This window comes from Cariama cristata, unplaced genomic scaffold (genome assembly GCF_000690535.1).
Source record: "Cariama cristata isolate BGI_N322 unplaced genomic scaffold, ASM69053v1 scaffold11329, whole genome shotgun sequence".
Classification (NCBI taxonomy): domain Eukaryota; kingdom Metazoa; phylum Chordata; class Aves; order Cariamiformes; family Cariamidae; genus Cariama; species Cariama cristata.
Window position 1 is genome coordinate 54,049 of NW_009635306.1, and position 19,470 is coordinate 73,518.

The 19,470-nt window shown below is 41.0% G+C and overlaps 1 protein-coding gene across 1 annotated transcript in view; it reads right to left on the bottom strand.

The window, feature by feature from the left end:
* Positions 1-19,470, bottom strand: part of ZSWIM8 (zinc finger, SWIM-type containing 8) — a 65,085-nt gene that overhangs the window by 13,791 nt on the left and 31,824 nt on the right. Inside the window, exons 7-18 of the mRNA XM_009707490.1 lie at positions 18,078-18,250; positions 16,226-16,333; positions 13,112-13,193; positions 11,688-11,808; positions 11,127-11,328; positions 10,077-10,252; positions 6,645-7,653; positions 5,407-5,538; positions 4,278-4,457; positions 1,899-2,082; positions 1,228-1,326; positions 187-311 (exon numbers count right to left, since the gene is read on the bottom strand). Of these exons, the coding sequence (XP_009705792.1) occupies positions 187-311; positions 1,228-1,326; positions 1,899-2,082; positions 4,278-4,457; positions 5,407-5,538; positions 6,645-7,653; positions 10,077-10,252; positions 11,127-11,328; positions 11,688-11,808; positions 13,112-13,193; positions 16,226-16,333; positions 18,078-18,250 (2,591 nt within the window). The remainder of the gene's footprint in view (positions 1-186; positions 312-1,227; positions 1,327-1,898; positions 2,083-4,277; positions 4,458-5,406; positions 5,539-6,644; positions 7,654-10,076; positions 10,253-11,126; positions 11,329-11,687; positions 11,809-13,111; positions 13,194-16,225; positions 16,334-18,077; positions 18,251-19,470) is intronic.

Sequence of the window (19,470 nt, forward strand, 5' to 3'; positions counted from 1 at the left end):
CCAGGGCAATGCACACTATGCAATCAGATTTTGCATCAGTGGAAGAATATAAATATCACAACATAGCTTGTAAATCATCAGTACATGACATAGCAATTTATACTCACTGGCAAAACTATCAAATCCATCAAAACCCAAACACGGTTTGTTCTGCATCTCCCTCTCCCATTTTAAAGGGAAACTCACCTTCTTCAACTTAGACTGATCATCTTTGTAAGTAATCATCAGGGCTAGTGCCAGATCCCCTTTCTCCCTTCGGGTGCCTTCACACAACAGAGGATGTTCTGCTTCACTGACAGTTGTTTTCATGCCTGCAGGCCACAAAAGAGGGGATGAAGAGACAAGTGAGCCCATGGGACTACACCATATCCTGAGCACTATCTATACCTCAGACTATTTTATTCACCTCACCATCACAAGCAAAAGAAGATTTATTTTTTTTCCCCTATTTTTCTGTTAACTTCAGAAATAGGTCATGAATAAACTGGAGGTGCTGTCTGTCCCCAGAATATGGAGCTCACTACAACTGTCAGAACAACCAGATCCTAATATGCCACAAGAAAAGAGTCCAGGCAAGCCTACAACTCCATCTTGAAACAAATTTTTCCAGTTTCTGCAGATGCTATAAGCCAGCATTCCCACACCATAAAGAACTCATCTTCCTCTTTTCAGAGATGAGGCAATAGAGGACAGGCCTTGTTTAATCCGTTCTATTCCTTTCTGCATGCCGCTTTAAAACAGGCACACAGTATTGTCAACATAATATATATAATCACTGCTTCATAGCTGAATGATAAATGAGGCAAGAATCCAGTATTATGCTAAGATCCTGAATTATATGGTAATGCTTGAGAGTACTTCTGCTAGTCTTTCACTACCATTGTCTAACCTCGTCTGAAATGATTGCCTTTTGTTCTCTGAAACTGTCCATCTCCATTAAAGCCAAGGCAATACATCTTCTGTGACAAAAGAGCAAGAAGAAAGCTAAAATTCATGTTACTACTTTAACATTCAGTTCCTGTCCCATATCCCCCTTCCATTTTTCATAGCTTTGCAAAGGCAACTCAGCCCTGGCATGTAGAATCCTTCTGCATCTGGTTCTGACAAACCATGCAAATACTTTCATTTCTGCACCAAACTGGAATGAACCACTAACTCTCACCATCCAAAATGAGGCAGGATGCAGAACATGGACAACGAAAGACTTTTCTTGTAAAAGATTCTTACCAAGAGCAGCAACAGCTGCCTCAAAACCAAGCTCTTCATCTCCAGGCATTTCATTATTCCAATTACGGCTTGGGGGTCTAGAGCCTGTAGGAGAAACCACTGAAAGAAGACAATAGAATTAGTGCTCAGCTTTCAAAACTAGAACCTCAAGGCAAAAGACATTTCTGAGAGCTTTCTGAATTCGCAGAGCTTCCTCTGGTCCTATCCCTAGCCTTGTATCAGTTTCAAGACCACAGCACTGTCTTGGGTTTTTTTTCCCCCTTCTCTCTTTAAACTCAGAAGGCTCCAAATGAGGCAGGTATATTGCCAAGTCAGTCTTCTAATACCAGGTTGCTGTTTTCTTTTTTAAATACTAGATTTATATTAGCTTCCTCTGAATATAACCACCATAAGAGTAGAAAAGTCAGTCATTTATAACTATTTTACAAATACACACGGAGTGCTGAAATGTGGTAAGTTTCCAGTTGGTTTCAAATGTAAGCAGAAAGACAGACAGTTCCACTGGGGCACAAAGTACCTCTAAAGCAACATGGCTGGAAGTGCAAGCAACAGTGTGTGAAGAATCAAGATTAGGTTGGGTTTATATAGAAGACAGTTTCTCTTTCAAAACCCCTCAAGACCTGGCATCTCAGAACATGTTCTTCACACATTCAAGCCAATGCAGACAGTACCTGGAGTGCAGAGGACATCAAATATAAAGCTAGCCAACATCAGAGGCAGGACAGGACGGTAATCACATAATGTCCCTTCTCGCAGTTCTTCAGCTCTTCCTCTAATAGTGTTCATCTCATTAGTGCCCAAGGGAATCTTCTTCAAGAGGGCTACAATCTCAGACTCCTGATACGCCAGCTTCACCTGGTAGTATCCACAAGGAAATAGAAGAAGCTGTCATCAGCACAGGCTCTGTGGGCAGTGGACCATTTTTCCCTATACATAAAGTACAGCAATAGTTTTTACTGGATAATTATAGCAATTCTTAGCACCCTAGCCACTTTTACCATTTTCTCCACAATGAACACAGATTTTCAAATCTAAGACAAGTCTTCCCTCATATTTACACGCAAATTTTTTTACTCAAACTATCACTCTTGAGCTGCATACAGTAAAGAAAACACATCAGCTTTCATAAGAACATCAGAAAAAGTGTTTGACTGGGTAAGTCAGTGGAAAGGTGGTCACTTTTCATTGTAGGAAGAAAGGATGCTATGTTAAGTAATATATGCGTTCGAGACAACAGAGACTGACTAACAGAAGAATGGGCATGGGGTGGCAGTACGCACATCACCAGGATGAAGACCACTACATTCCACTACTGTGTGCCATTCCTGCATTCTCTCCATTCTTAACATGTGAAAGTGATTGTTTTCTTTAGGTAGCAAGTGACTGCGAATCTCATAATCTTCTAATCAGACTGTAAAAAGTTGGTGGATACCTAGCAACAATACACACCTCCAGGGACTGCACAACCCTGCAGTGAAAAGCAAGGCTGCAGTAAATTGCACTGACAAGGTCTTAATCTTTGCAGACAATACCAAGTTGAGTGGCACAGCTGACACGCCTGAGGGACAGGATGCCATCCAGAGGGATCTGGACAAGCTTGAGAAGTAGGCCTGTGTGAACCTCATGAGCTTCAACAAGGCCAAGTGCGCAGGATCCTGCACCTGGTTTGGCACAACATGCGGTATCAATACAGGCTGGGGGATGATGTGATTGAGAACAGCCCCGTGGAGAAGGACTTGAGGGTACTGGTAGATGAAAAGCTGACATGAGCCGACAATGTATGATTGCAGCCCAGAAGGCCAACCATATCCTGGGCTGCATCAAAAGCAGCGTGACCAGCAGGTTGAGGCAGGGGATTCTTACCCTCTACTCCACTCTGGTGAGACCCCCCTGCAGTACTGCCTTCAGCTCTGGAGTCCCCAGCACAAGAAGGACATGGACCTGTTGGAGTGAGTCCAGAGGAGGGCCACAAAGATGATCAGAGGGCTGGAGCACCTCTCCTAGGAGGAAAGGCTGAGAGAGGTGGGGTTGCTCAGCCTGGAGAAGAGAAGGCTCCAGGGAGACCTTATAGCAGCCTTTCAGTACTTAAAGGTGGCTTAGAAGAAAGATGGGGAAAGATAAGAAAGATGGAGACAGCCCTTTTAGCAAGGTCTGTTGGAACAGGACAAGGGGTAACGGTTTTTAAACTAAATTAAGGTAGATTCAAACTAGATACAAGAAAGAAATTTTTCACAATGAGGATGGTGAAACACTGGAACAGATTGCCCAGAGTGGTGGTAGATGCCCCACTCCTGGAAACATTCAAGGACAGGCTGGACAGGGTTCTGAGCAAACTCTTCTAGTTGAAGATGTCCCTGCTCTGCTCATTGCAGGGGGGTTGGACTAGATGACCCTTAAAGGTTCCTTCCAACCCAAAGCATTCTATGATTCTATGATTAATTGGACACTTCTTTTTTCTGAACTGGAAGCCTAATAGTAATCAGTGTCCAAAATAATATGCCTGCACAGTGCATATGTTCACTTGCCAATGAATGAGGTATCAGCAAGAGCAACAGTTTTCAAACATGTAACAATTGCACCAATTCACCCAAGGAAGACATTTCAAGCCACTTCACCAATGCAAATACGGACAATTCCATTTACAAATGGCTTCATTTTCCCCAGATTAGCAACGCAAACTGGAAACGTATTTAAGATAAGATGTAAGTAAGCTGTTCTAATCGAAATAATATTCATAAAAGATTTTGTACTCATTTAAATATTTTCAAGCCTGTATCTTCATGTCAAATCAAAGGCCTGGTTGGCACATGAGGTAGCTTCCTATCAACGAAGGAAACACCAGATGAAGTGATGTTTCTAATTATTTTTCTGGCAGATCAACATGTGCTAATGGGATGTGCACACAATCCTTTTAGTCCCATTGCAATAAATTTTAAGGAAATGTACAAAAGTATAATCAAACTTTAGGAGTTGAAATGGAAACCACATGAGAAGAGCATACAAGCAGGACAACGTTGCTTATGGATACTGTCTTTTGAAATGTTTCATACCTCCAAAGCCTTTGTAGAAGCAGGTGGTCTCTGCAGCTCCAGAGCAAACATTCCTATTCGGAAGGCCAGGTTGTGGTACTCCAGCCGCTCACTCAACACAGTCAGCAAGAAAGCAGCTTTAGACAAGGTGTTGGTTGCCACCCATGTCTGCTTGCTGGTTGATACCTTGTTCTTTTTGCCCTGTTTGAGAAGGAATTTGTTACAGGACACTTTCCTAAACATCCTAAATTATTCTATGCTTGTCCTCCTACCCTTTGCAATAATTAGTAGACAGGAGAAAGAATAAAACACATCTAAATTTTATTCCCTTTGCTGAGGAATCAGAAATCCCAGTGGTTACTGATGAACATGATTACTTCCCCCATCTCACCCCAGCACAACACAGTGGAAGAGCTGGCCTGTGGATAAGACATATGTCCACTATTGGACTGATGCTGTGCAGGCAGATGTTGCATGCCCGTCCCTTCCAAAGGAACCCTTCCAAAGGAATCCTTCCATACAACGAACACTGCTTAGTGCCACTACAAGCGATTTTCCAGAAGTTTCTGCTTTTTTCTTTCCTCTCCAACCCTCCATCCTGAAACAGCAAAACTTTTAACATTTCCAGTGGTGCACATTATGAAATAGGAGACTAAGGTTTTGGAGAGAATCACAAGAAACAGGACCACCTGCACAGAGCTGCACAAAAATCAAGACTTCTTATGGCTCCTGTATAATCTCATAGCACACAGTAGCAGGTATCTCTTAAACAAAACATCCTTTGAAGCTTATGTTAAATAGGGTGTTTTGTTCAATTGATATAAAATAGATTCCTAAAGGAGCTGCAGCTTTTAACAGACAATCCAAGCTTCCTCTGAAGCATAAGGAAAAATGAACAAGTCTTTAACTAAACTCGAGTTTCTGAAGACAATGAATGGCCTCTTATTTTCTTTCTCCCTTTTATTCACCCACACCCGCTCAGTGATCAGGCACGTTAATGACATCCAAAGAAGTTCAACCCAGAGGAAGCACCAGCGAAGGGCCCTAAATCACAGTAAATGAGAAATGCCTGGGAATGCTGTTGTATCCATCCCACACATTCCTTCTAACTTACTCTCTACCCCCAAAACTAGACAAGCTCTCTCTCTACCTTAGTTGGTGGCTGCTCCACTTTGAGATCTGGAGGGTTGGCCAGTAGGTCTCTGGCAAGCTCTACGGTTAAGCGGCATGCTTCATTACTGTACCCATGTGCATACAGGGCCTCTGCACAGGCAAACAGGATCTGCAAGAAAGAACAGATGGTCATATTCAAACCACAATCCCGCAGGCTGGAGCTAGCCTGCTCAAACCACTTGTCACAAAGACTCTGCAAACACAATTCACAATTAACTTCAGCAGCAGGTGTTCTCAGAGTCCTCCTTGCCTGGACCTTCACCACCACCCCTTTAAGCACCCCTGTAAAAAGCCTCTTCTTCCACGATTAAGTCCCGTATCCTCGAATCATAGAAAGGTTTGGGTTGGACAGGACCTTAAAGACCATCTCGTTCCAGCCCCCCTGCCATGGGCAGGGACACCTTCCACTAGACCAGGTTGCTCAAAGCCCCATCCAGCGTGGCCTTGAACACCTCCAGGGATGGAGCATCCACAGTTTCTCTGGGCAACCTCTTCCAGTGCCTCAGGGAAGAATTTCTTCCTTATACCTAATCTAAATCTACCCTCTTTCAGTTTAAACTGAACAGTGTCCTATCACTACATGCCCTTGTTAAAAGTCCCTCTCCAGCTTTCTTATAGGCCCTCCCAACTGGAAGGCTATAAACAGATGGGAGAATAACTCAAAAAAACCCTAAAACCCAAATTGACTGACTATAACTATTTCCATGCATCTCCATTTCAGCTGCTTGCTCATACAGGTCTAAGCTCTAAACATGTTTTGAGGTTATTACAGGAACGTGACACAGTCTATTTAGATTGCCTCTGGCTCACCAGAGAATTTCTGTTTACAGGGTTGGACTTAAATTTTTCCTGTTGGGCATGCTTCAGTCTTACTTACTTTTAATTTCAGCTCAATTTTGCCATTTCCAAGACTGAGACTAGGTAAAAGGAACATACTGCTTTGCCTACATTTGTAAATCTTGGAGTGTGAGATGGGACCAGCTAAAATTGGGACACACTTGAAGTTAGCATAGAAATAGGGAGTCAAGCCTGTGGGAAACAGACGTGTGATACCACTGCATTACAAGTTATGATACAATGGGTTATGATGATATTGTAATTAAGCACTTGATTTTACAATGTACCAGCTTACATGTGACAGCTAAGAGGGTGGTGAGATCATGATGTATACAATACATAAAATTGCAAAGCAGTTTTGAACTAGATTCAGCTCACCTCCATCCGATTCTCCTGATCCAGAGGCTTTATACCAGCAAATATATCCTGCTCCTCTTCATTTCCCCCTTCAGCTTTGTCATCATCTTCCTTGGCTACCTCTTGTGGATTCAGATAGTATACCTGGTAATCGTCTTCCTCTTCTCCATCATCCCCTCCCCCTGCTGCACCATTCTCTCCCACTTCTTCTGGCTTCAGGCTCACACCACCGCTGTTCTCATCTGCAGAAGGCAGGTCATCATCACCACTACCCATTTCCCCCACAGGATCCTTGGGTGATTTCTTGGCCATGGAACTGCTCCTGACACTGGGCTCAGGTCCCTCAGAGAAGTACACCCCACCATCCTCCTCAAAAGCATCCCTGTAGCTCCTGCTCAGTGGGCTTTCTGTAAAACTAAACGTGTTGCTGGCTTCTGCCCCTAGAGCCAAGCTGCTGTCATCCAGGCTCATCTCTGCCAAGTCTGGCTCCAAAGAGCTGTCTTCACTGCTCATGCGGCGTTTCCCACTATGTTTACTGGTCAAGCCTTTGCTCACTGGCAACTTTGCTTTGCCCACTGCAGACTTATACACAGCCTTATCACCTTCTGCTGAAAGTCGTCTCAGAACCCTCTGCGGCATTTCAGAGACAACTTTCCGCTTTCCAGTAAGTTCCTTCGGACGAACTGCTGGCTCCTGGGGAGAGGGACGCAGCCTGTCCCCAGGCTGCAGACATTGTCCCCCAGGCTCCTGTCCATGGGTTCTACCAGCTTCACAGGCAGTTTCTGCACACTGCAACCGGCAGCTCCTCTGCTGGATGGCCTTTACCCAACAGAATGAGTTCTTCTTGTCAGTGCTGCTATATGTGATCCCAGGTATGGGATAAGCTTCCTCCCAGTTGAAGTAGCAGGCTTCCACAGCTGGTTTGAAACCCTGGAAGAGCTTCTCCAGTGATTTCTTGTGCTGACCTCTCTTAACATTATCTATGACTTTCAGCTGCCACTGTCTGAGCTGTGAGCAAAGGTCCCTGCGCCTAAGAGAAGTAATAGGACAGGTTAGAAAGGAGACACAAAATGCATCTGCAACAAACTACCTCTTAACCCACAGAACACTTCTTCCTGTTGATCGGAAACATCTTCTGCTGAATTAAGTACAGACCATTAGTAAGAAGACAAGCTGAAAAAAACAAAACAGGCATATTAACAACCAAGTCCTAGACAGGCCCATGATACAGAAACAAAATGTGAACAGCACCAATATGAACACACGATACAAACTGGGAGGCTTAAAATGAAATGCCGTCTGTCCTGTTTGCTTATCTGCCCCAAATAAGGTATTAGTGATGTGAGACTCGGCAGCCTGACACCAGTGAGTGCCAGGAGGAACTGCTCTTGGAAACATTCATAAAACAGTTTGCAGCAGCTGTGAAACAGCCCTGTGAACAACTCCAGTAAAGACATTCACAAGTGCAATCTAAATAGCCTACCCAGGGAAGCACAGTGCCAGACAGAACCACCTAATCTACCTCCCAGGCACTTACCTCTTTACCCTGAGCTGCCTATCTAGAGCCTAACAATTTAATCTAGGCTTTAGCAGGCTGTCCTCAGGAGACTAAACTGTTGCAAGCCATAGGTACAGAACAAGCAAGACAAAAATAACTGATGTTCAAGTAACTCTGAGGAAGAATAAAGTTGGTAAGGTTATAGAGACTTAAATTACACAATAGCTAGTGCCATGCCCCATATTACCATGGGAAGAACAAAGCATTTCTGCATTTCCCAGTTCCGAATCTCATGTAGGGTCTAAGCATATGAGCAAGATATTCTAAATGGATTACACGATCTAATTCAAGAAGAGAAAAGGCATTTCTAGAAATTGCACCACGTGTCTCAATCAACTGTCATCTTGTTTCTACCACAGACTTCAGCCATCTGAGGTACAAGCCCAACATTTCAATCCTCTCAAATTTGCTATCAAAAGCAAAAGAACAACAAATCAAATCAAACAGGGTGACCCAATTTAGGTGTGAAGGATATTAGGACAAAAGGGGCTAAACAAAATGGACTGCTTCTATTTGCCCACTAAAGAAATTAATTAACAAGGAAGCAGACTGGTAGGGCTTAATCAAGGAGAGGATTTTCAGAAAGAAAAAGAAGAAGGGGGAACTACTCAGGAAAGGTAACATAAGGATGAAAGTCTGCAATGAATTAGGAATGAGGTAGCAAATCTCCTTATGATTCACTGGAAAGAATAGCAAGGACGGGTAGAAGAGGCTTCTTCTTGGTGGTTATTCAAATGCCAAGAGAATAGGTAATCAAGCAGGAGCATTTCAATTATGCATGAGCTCAAGTAGGAGATTTGAGCAGATTTGAACTGTGCCAAATAACTCAAATGTGAATACAGATAGCACAACTTCATACTTTATTAAAAGCCAAAACCTTTTATGGTTTTTCTATGTGATCTGATTGATGTTTGTGTTTATTTTAAGCCTCATTCCTAGCTTCCTACAGTTTTTGATTCATCTTCATCTCCTACATTTAGCTACTTCATATTGTAAAGTGTACAATACAGAAACCGCATACATTTTAGTGTCCCTGATGTATCTTACATAGATAGGGTATTTTATTAATGTTACACAACAATTCACAGAAAGCAAATCCTGTTAATGTGTAGTTGTATTGAAAATACCATCCTGTTTTCATTTGTTCTGAAAAACTTTTTCTGAGTATTTACAGCACATTAAACTAGTTCAGTACATTTTACACACCACTTTGCAGACTAGGTGTATAAAACAAATTATTACAATGTCAACCACAGTATCTCAACAGGAGCCCTCAGTACCTCCACCGATATTCAGCTAGTGCTAAATAAAGATGGCAGTGATTTACCAAGGCATAATACGGTTTAGAAACCTGCAGAAGCCACATGTTTTTTCCTCAGACAATTGAAAACATTGATGGAAAATCATACACCGGCGACACTGTTTACCCATACACTGCAGAGAATAAACTCCCTTAAGAGCACAGAAAGCAAGACATGGTTCATCTTGAAACAGACAACAGTGAATGATTGGGCTAAACAGAAATCCATTAAACTGCTGAATAATTAAATTCAGAAAGCATTAAAATTTATTGGTAGCTGGTGTTATCATTCAAAGAAATGTTCTCCACTGGGACACTGAAATGCAGAATTACACTCATACGTAAAAGAGAACTCTCAGAAAACAAATTATTCACACTACATATATGATGTTGGTAAAAGCGAGCAGTAATAGCAATTAAATTTTAAAGTAATTATAGCACTCTTGAACCTTACTTAGCACATAGTCCAGAAGGACTAATGGTTGAACAGGTAATGAGGTAATGATACAAACACAAGAAATCTAAAGGAAGAAACTCTTCAGTGTGCTTGAATATCAGAAATAAAAGACAGACTGGATCTGATTCTGGTGCTTACCTCTGTGGACTAATAGTTGGGTCAAGGACAGCCAGCCTCCAAAGAACCACCATCTCATCACACATACTCGCACAAGCATGAGCAGCTACTTCTGACTGGCCATTGCTGCGTCCTGTGTGCCCGCTAGCACTGCTGTGTGATGCAGATGTTCGCACGCTGTACCACCAGCCAGTTATCTGCAGACGAAAATGGTCAGTGGAGTTGTGCTGTGGCAAACATCTCATCCCATGCTCTCACTTAAGCTCATAACCACAAGGAAATGGGATCTGCAGCTAGTACCATGTTTTCATTTGACTCCAAAACAACTATAAGCATTAAAGCAGTATTGGTTTATGAGAACTAAGGGCCTCTCAAAACTTCTCTGGTTAGAAGGCACATGCCCACAGAACAAAACACTCACAGGAGGTTCTCTTACTAGAGGCCTTCACACTTGGATGGAAAATGTGATAAATTAAGCATTTCCTTTCCCCTGCTCAAAGCTGAGGTATAAGATAGAGCAATAAGGAAATTTACACTGCAATTTATATTACAGAGTGAGATCAACATCCTGAACTGTCAAAGGAAAGCTTTTTCCTAATATTATTTTAAAAAATACCAAAAAATTTATTACTTAAACCCATCAAAAGATACCTTTGACAAAAATAAGAAAAGAATCTGAGATTCTACCATTCAACATATATCTTTAGTTTTTAGCAAAATAACAGCTCATATGTGATGTACTTTGTTTAGAAAAAAAATAAATCACCTCGACTGGGCAGAAATCAAATCAAATATGCTGAACAAAAGAGATCAGACTCCATATACTCATGTTAAAAGGACTGAGGTATTTTTGGGATACAGTGTTACTGGGACATCACTAAATCAGCAGAGATTTAGTGTAAAGAGCAAACTGTAACATCATTTTAGTGTGGAGAAGCACACGCCCATAATGCATACAGACTGTTAAAAAAAAAAATTATTCAGCCATGGATTGTACAGGCACATGCCACCAGTCAATGGTTCAGTCTGGTTCCCCAGAATTCCACCCCCCCAGCAAAGAGATTTGAATACCTGCTCATAGTTGAGACACTGGTCAGTCAGAATCTCCAGCAAAGGAGCTGCATTGCTATCCCGTCTCTTAAACATCTCCCGCACAATGGAAAGCAGGTTCCAGATTCCTTCAGGCTCTCTTCCTCGCAGGGGACGCAGAAGACAGGCCCACTCAGCAGCAGCTGGTGGCTCCGTGGAGGAGAGATACATTGAATTCACATCACTGTAGATAAAACAGAAGAGCAGGGATGAGGAAAAAATTAAATCAAGCACAGCCATACAAAATCCTGAGTATATTCTACATCCAGAAGTATATTTGCACCTCAAATGGGACAGACATGCACAACCTAAGAGAGGACGCATAGTGAGACTGAGAACACCACACAAGCAAGGTATTGTGCAAATACAGTATGCTCTACTGAAATAACATTGGACAAGCTATGCAAAAATACAGTCAGAAGAGTGACCATGAAACTAAGCATTCTTCAGTCAATGGCATCATATAAGGGTACAGGCTATACAGTGAATGAACTTACAAATTATATGAATATCACGTTTTCCCTTCAATGGGAAACAGTTTACCTGAAAACAACAGGAGAGGGTCCACAGAATTTATGAAGGGTTTTCTTTATGTTGTCACTCAGAGTAGACTCATCTAAGTACCAGGTGCTTTGATCCGATGCAGAGGGTCCAGCAGTGGGATCTTGACAAAAGAATAGCACATATACAGTCTGCAGGCTTTGAAGATATTTTCCTCTGTGTGCCCAACCACAGAGATTTTAGGGAGTACACAAGGCACTGTTACTCGGTTTATTTCATTTGTTGAAGAACTGACTATGCAGAACTATCTTAAAATGCTATCACAACATTAGCTCAACCTCTGACAACACTAAATTGGGAGACATGGCTGGCACGCTGAATGGTAGCACTACAACCAGTGGGACCAGGAGAAATTCAAGGACTGTGCCAACAGAAACCTCATGAAGTTCACTGAAGAAAAACATGCACTTCTGTACCTGGGACAGAAAACCCCACGCATCAGCACAGGTTGAAAACCAAACGGCTGAGTAGCCAACAGGGTTTGGTGATTATTGTGGATGCCAAGCTGAACACAAACCAGTGGCAAACTTTCACTGAAAACACAAACCCAAAAAAGAACCAACCTGCAAACTGGGCTATATTAAGAAAAGCACAGCCAGCAGAATTAAGGAACTTATTTTATCCCTCTCTACTTGGCACTGGTAAAGTTACACCTGGAATACTGTATCCAGTTTTGGGTCCCCCAGTCCAGGAACGATACTGAGAAACAAGAGAGGATATAGTGGAGGGGTATCAATATAGTTGGGGCACAGAGCACATAACATATGAGGTGAGACTGAGGAAGATCAGCTAATTTCACCTAAAAAGGAGAGGGTGAGGGGTGATCATTAACAGCTTACAGCTACTTGGAATCACAAATGCAATACAAAGTCATCTTGGTAGTAGAACATGATAAAAAAGGGTATTCATATTGGACATTAGGAAAAAATTCTTGACCAAAAGGACAATGCAGCACTAAAATACAAATACTCTGTAATGTCTCTGGTAACCAAGTCTTGGTTAGGCTAGCCTAAGCCATAACTAACCCAATTTAGTGTTGCAAACAGTCCTGTTTCAAGTAGGAGGTTGGAGAAGTCCCCTCCAACCAACATTTCCAGGAGTCTATAATAATACCAACTTAAAAAGAAAAATATTTTGTTAGAAACGGTATGTTAGAAATAGATACATTGCCTGATACTTCCTTCCTCTGCATACACTCTGAGGTGTCCGTTACACCAGCAATTGCCTGTTGCTGTGCCATGTATACATGCAAGTGCCTGTACCTCCACCTGCAATCCCAGCTACATGGTAACAGACCAGTTCAGAAACTCAAAGCAATGGAAATATATCCACTTCCTATCTGTGACAATCCTATCCACTATCCTATCTGTGACACAGATTACCGAAATAAGATATATCAAGGTTACCTGGGGCTCCACACACTGTGTTGATGGCAGTAGACTGAGAAGATAACAGCTCATCCAGCAAGCGCTGAGCTGTTGGAAGAATCTGAAAACAGGAAGCGAACTTTCAATATATACAGCATTTTTTATCCTGACATATCCAGTCAAAGATCTGCCTGGATTTTCATGACTGAAGCACTCATAATTTCAGAAGTATCAAACACACACAGTCATGTTTTCAGAAAGGACGACAGAGGGTGCTAAAGATTATACAATATCAAAACAGCTGTTACACCTTCTCAGCTTTCTCAAAGCAAACCTGTATGCAAGGCTTACTTCCTACATTCACACCCAAAGAAGTAAACAAAAGCATCATAGGTGATTAGTTCCTTTCTCATTTCTTGAGGAGTAGGTGTGCACAGACAGTGATACCGCAGCTAATTTTGAGAGAGATGGAAGTCACTGCAGTCAAGGTCATCATTTTCCTGCACTCTGAATGTTCTTTATTTCTTGTTCCTAAATCATTTCTTTAAAACCCAAGCTAATGGGAACAGAGGAGCAAACATAAATTACACCTATACATAACTTTTTGGCCAGACTTTAGCTTATCTACCATCCTATTAGCAAAGGGACTATCTATATACTAACTCAGATTCAATGGTAAACGAATGCAATTTCAGCACTCAACTAATCACAGCTTCTGGACAGTTCAGAGCATAAGCAGAGAAGGCTCACATCTGACTGCAAAACCCTAAGTAGATATGCCCTTAACGTGTTCTTTTTGAAAGAAAAATGCACAGTAGAAAGTGTTTTTCCCAAACTAAGTCTGAGCTGAAATTGTAGATGCATTTAAGACTTTAGCATGCACACTTACAACAGGTTAGGCATATAGTTAGGATTTAAATGATTTGCAACAGAGCATCTGATATCCCCCCACCTCTCTCCACACAACAGCTGAAGTTAAAGATCACACTTACTGTAAAGGAAGGCACATTCAGTATACCTATATTTGCAAATAATACAGATCAATCTCAAACAGATGGAAGAAAAACAATCACAGAATCATAGAACAGTTTGGTTGGAAGGCACCTTAAAGATCATCTCGTTCCAACCCTCCTGCCATGGGCCCCTGCCCACTAGACCAGGTTGCTCAAAGCCTCATCCAACCTGGCCTTGAACACTTCCAGGGAAGGGGCATCCACAGCTTCAGAAAACAATGCTTCAGAAGGATATTTTGCATTTCAGTCATCTGAAGAAACAAACTCAGCATTAAGCTATTCTTGTACCTTTTTCCACTACTATACATTTTAAGTCACCGCAAAGCAGAAAAGTCACATGTCTAGGCAATGTCACACCTTAAGATTGAACTATCAGGGACCTGCAGTGACCCCCCTTCAGGCATTTTTGCCAAGATAGTCACATTTAATTGGAACAGGAGTACTGCCTTCATGAAGGGTAATAGCTCTTGGGAGGAGAACTGGGTAACAAATTCCAGCTGTTCAGAATCCCTGACATTTTCATAGATATGGAAAACACTTTCTACAGAGATTTTGAAAAACTTCTCCTTATCTAGCTGCATTCCTACAGACCATGATCCCTTTACACTTGAAAGTAATTCAGTATTATATTACTGTGCCATAATGTCATTTGCAAGCTGGAAATAAGGATAAAACAGAATCATGCATACAGCCTATTCTAATCCTTTATCATGTAGTCAAAACATGAGGTCCTAAGGTATCAGAGTATCTGTCTCCACTCAGAAATCTTCATGACCAGGAATGAGACTGTTGGAAGAGTTTGGGGCGTGCCTTGCCCTTTTCAAGGGAATTGCACAACATAGGTTAAGATGTATCTGCCCATAAAACTCAAACTTTCCTGTTAGGCAGCATCCATCAGATTATCTGGCAAGATAGTAATAATTAAATTAAATAATCCAGATGTTCCTAGGTGCACAGCTGGTACACATGACCAAAGGAGAAATAAACCCTACAAAAAGGAGCAGACACAGAATATTTGAAAGCAAATACAACTCACATACCATTCAGGAAACAACTACCACCACTGCTAGCCTTTCAAAACCCTCCTTTATTAAGTACCAGACTATGTGACATAAAGCTCCAAGTCCTTAAGGAGAGAAGAAAAGCTTTGTCTGTTACGTAACGCAGCAAGAAGCACACTTCATTGGTGCTGAATGCTCAGCAACAAAAAAGCAGTATTTTTATATCACTTTCATATTATATGGTTCCTCTGTTTCCTCTCATAAGATCAGTATTTCTGTAGGAAATTTAGAGGACATTTTAGCAACAGAGTATCTTAGTGTCCCAAGCACAGCACCATAGTATGAATTTCAGGCACATGCTGACAGCAATCTAACTCCTACTTAAGACATTATGCATGTGCTACTAAAATGTGACTGACACCCATGCAGGTCAGTTTTTCTCAACCTCTTTTGGTTGAACCAGCATAAAAAAAACTGTCAAGCCCTTATATTTTTTAAGCAAACATTTCACAATCTCTTAAGTGCTCTTTTGCATTTTATGCAAGCATTTTAGGCAGAAGACATAAATGAACGGACCTTGAACAACATAGGTATTTAGGGAATAAGAGAGCAGATTTTGCCTTTGACTAACAAAATTTCATGTCTATTACTTTCCAGAACCCAAATGATTCTTATGAATCACCAAGAAGCTACATTGGGATTAGTCAAAAGGTCACCAGTTGGGTGCATTAGAAAGTGCCCACCTAAGGCATATACAACACATCCCCTGGGTAGTCTTCTCCACTTAACTAACCAAACACACAAAAAAGAAGCAATCTGATTTGTGCTGACCTAAGTTTTTCACCACCATGCATTTATTTTATTGTGTTTGATCTTCCACAAGCTAAGCACATATTCATGCTAATAAGAATAGCCAAAAACTCCTTTTAAGAGACTTCTAATCTTTTACTTGGCAATAGACAATTGTCAAATAATAGAATGGCAAACCTGAAAAGGGCAAGAACTGAAAGCCTTCTCAGCAACTCACAATTGAATAGCATAACTGGTTATCTTGCAAGAAAAGACATCATATAAATTGACCCAGAATAAAGATAACTGAATTTAACAAAAAGACAGTCCTATCAATTGTCTCCATTTACCTGCTGTGGAAGTTCACTGATTAGGTACTGAGCAAATTTTTGCAACTGGTCTCTTTGTAGCCGAGACAAGGACTCAGAAACAGGTGCTCGTAAGCATACTGCAGATGCCTGAAGAAAGAAAAGGAGATATAATGAAGCTGTGTCCACTGAATGGATGAAGTGTCATGAACAGTAGCTATGCTGATGCATATCATGTTTGGGCTTGATGGACATTAATTTTTTTCCTGTAATTATGTGGTGTGTTGCAGATAAGATGCAAATAAGCTGTCTAGGCTTTATAAAAACTGTTTTTAAGAGTTTCTTTTCAAGGAAACTGCTTTAACAGCTGTGCTTAAGATCTGTTGTTGCTAGCAATTGCACAAATACTGGCAGGGATTTCACAAACAAACCTCTAAAATAGGACATTATTCTTTAAGCTTCTGGCAAACCAGCCAGCTCTGTGGGGGGCTGTTTCACAGAACCACAACCACCTCATTTATCTCGTTACAGGTTTTTTCTTGAATCTTAAAATCAGTCTCTTTCCATATCTTAGAACCACCTAGATAATAAAAAAAAAACCCCACTACTAGTTTCTTAACCTTATTCATGCTACAGAACAAAAAACCCCAAATGGCACCTACCTAAAATTTAACCTGGAAACAGGCAAGAGCAGTTTGATTATAAAGGTGCTTCTGATACTGATTTATCTACATAGAGCAATACTTGCTCTATGTAGATAAATGTAACTTGTTAGTGTCAACAGTCAGTATATACAAACTTGAAAATCCTTTCACTATCATTTTTCAGGTAGAAGAAAGGATTGGAGGGAAAAAGAATGATTTTTATCATACACAGAGTCCAAACTTTCTGAACGTAAGCAATATAAATGAAAATTTGTTTCCACTTCCCACACTCCACACCCACCTTTTAAAACTGCAACTAATAATTCAAAGCAGAATCCATTTTTTTTGCCAACTCTCTGGTCCTAAGTACAGAAAGTATACCAATATTCCAATTATTTCACAAGAGTATCAATTTAAGCCTATTACAATTGTCCATTGTGAAATATTAACAAGCTTCAGCAGGTTATTAGCACTTATTTAAGAATCTGGAGTTGATCATATGCATGTTAGCTATAATATGTTCTGTGACAGCAGAAATCTTCTGTTTCTTTCAATCATCCAAGCTTAATCCTTCCTTAAGATGTATTTCACAGCTTCCCAAAGACTGAGGAATTAATCTGCATGCAAGACTGAACCCTCAACTTGTCTATTTCGTGTTGATTCTATTTATTTTCACCTGGAGTTCCTTGGGATAAGAAACACCTACTTTCCACTCTATACAAGCAGTCAAATAAAAGCATAAACTTAACTGACAGTTTGAAATCTACAAGTAGAAATGACACTTACTGGCCTCAGTATATGTTAAAATGAACTGGTGAACATAAAGGCCAACAGCGATCAAAATTACTTTCCTTCTGCACTCTGATCAAACAACCTAAAGAAAGACCTTTCAAATCCCATATTTACAAAGACTTTTATTAAAAAGACTAACTATTGGTGACCTTTTACTCCTTGCAGAACTGAAGAAATAATGAGTAATTCTACCATTCAAATGAGAAACAGGAAAGGGCCAAAAAGGACTCTGCATCTACCCTTAGCAATTTGCACATTATCAAAGGACATTCTGCAGTTTACAGCCTCAGACAATTCACTCTGGAGACTGCAACTGTGAGCACACATTTGCACAATCTGTAACCAAAAGGAGCGCCAAGAAAATTTCCCTAAAGAGAATGCGTGTTGCATAAAACGGTAATGAGGAGAGACTCAGAGAAGATGCCTAGGGGAGAGCAGAACTGTATTTAAAGGCCTACATTGTGTATCCGGAAGAGGCAAAGCGCCACGACGTGAGCACACCACTTGGCCCCAGCTCCGCAGGTACAGCTGCATGACGTGATCCTGCATCGGTCAAACATCACCGCCACGTTGTACGCACCTTTGGGTGGCACCATCTGTGGGGGTACCACAGTGGCACTCAGATGGAAACCTGTTCAAATTCAAAAGTCCAGAGTTACTCTTCTGGTGCTTGGGAGACAGATTCAGCTAGCACAGAAATCTAGGTATGTGCCATTTAAACAGTGAAACATGTCTAGCAACAACATCCATACAGGGATGGTCATGGATCTAGAGTCTCCAGCACTTGCTTCCTCCCAATCAGCTATGGCAGAATACTAGCAGAGAGGCATAACATGTTATAAGAGGTTCAAAAATACCAGCTTTTGATACATTAATTTATTTATATATTTATTTCTATTAATATTTAATGAGGAAAAGCAGAACTAGATAAAGCTATCACTGAAAAGTGTGGTTTTTTGACGACAGGGTCAAAGCTAGACTAAATATATATTTTAGGTATGATTTCTATGTTAATTAACTCTGGCAACAGTGCAGAACAGGCTAAGTGACTTCTTCAGAATTATTTCCAAGTCAGTCAGTTTTCACAATTTTACAGTGAACTAAAGAAGGCAGCATTTACGCCTGAACACTTACTTTCACTTTGTGGCTTCAGAAGCTACGCCTTTCTCATAAATTATGTACCACCTTGAAATTCTGCAAATATCCCGTTTTATAAACCATGTACTCAGAAAACAAAAAACCCCTCTTGCTTACACTAAAATCAACAGAAAAGGGAAAATTCAGCAATAGCACTTGAATGAATCCAGCTCCATTAATCTGTGATCAAACAAAAAAAATTATGAATCTCATCTCAGGCAGGATGACAAAGAACTTTGACAAGGCTTGGCTTCGTGTAAACTCATGTACAATGCATACCAGTAGTACTCATAATGCAGCTTCCTCTACAGATAACGGTCATTCAGAGGCACGCGTATTATGAGCAGGAAAAGGTCATCAGGAGCATGAGTCTTCTAGTTGTCTTGAAGGTCCCTATCACCAGTTAATCATCCTCTACAGCAATGACTATCAGCCTCAGAACATTTCTGCTAGTCTCAAATTCAGTTTTAATGAAGCATAGAAAGCACCAAGAGTATCAAAGCCATAACCAAAATTCAGTTCAACATTCTACCTTAAGTGAAAAAATATGGCTTGGGACAGATGACTGAAATAGTTTCTCCATCATAAGCACAGGGAAGCACATTATAAATCCACACTACTAAGTTTTTATTATGATACTGTGAGTTTATAACAATGATGATGTTCAGGAGTGCACGTGACCTCCTAAATCCCATTTAAAACAACGTACACTCT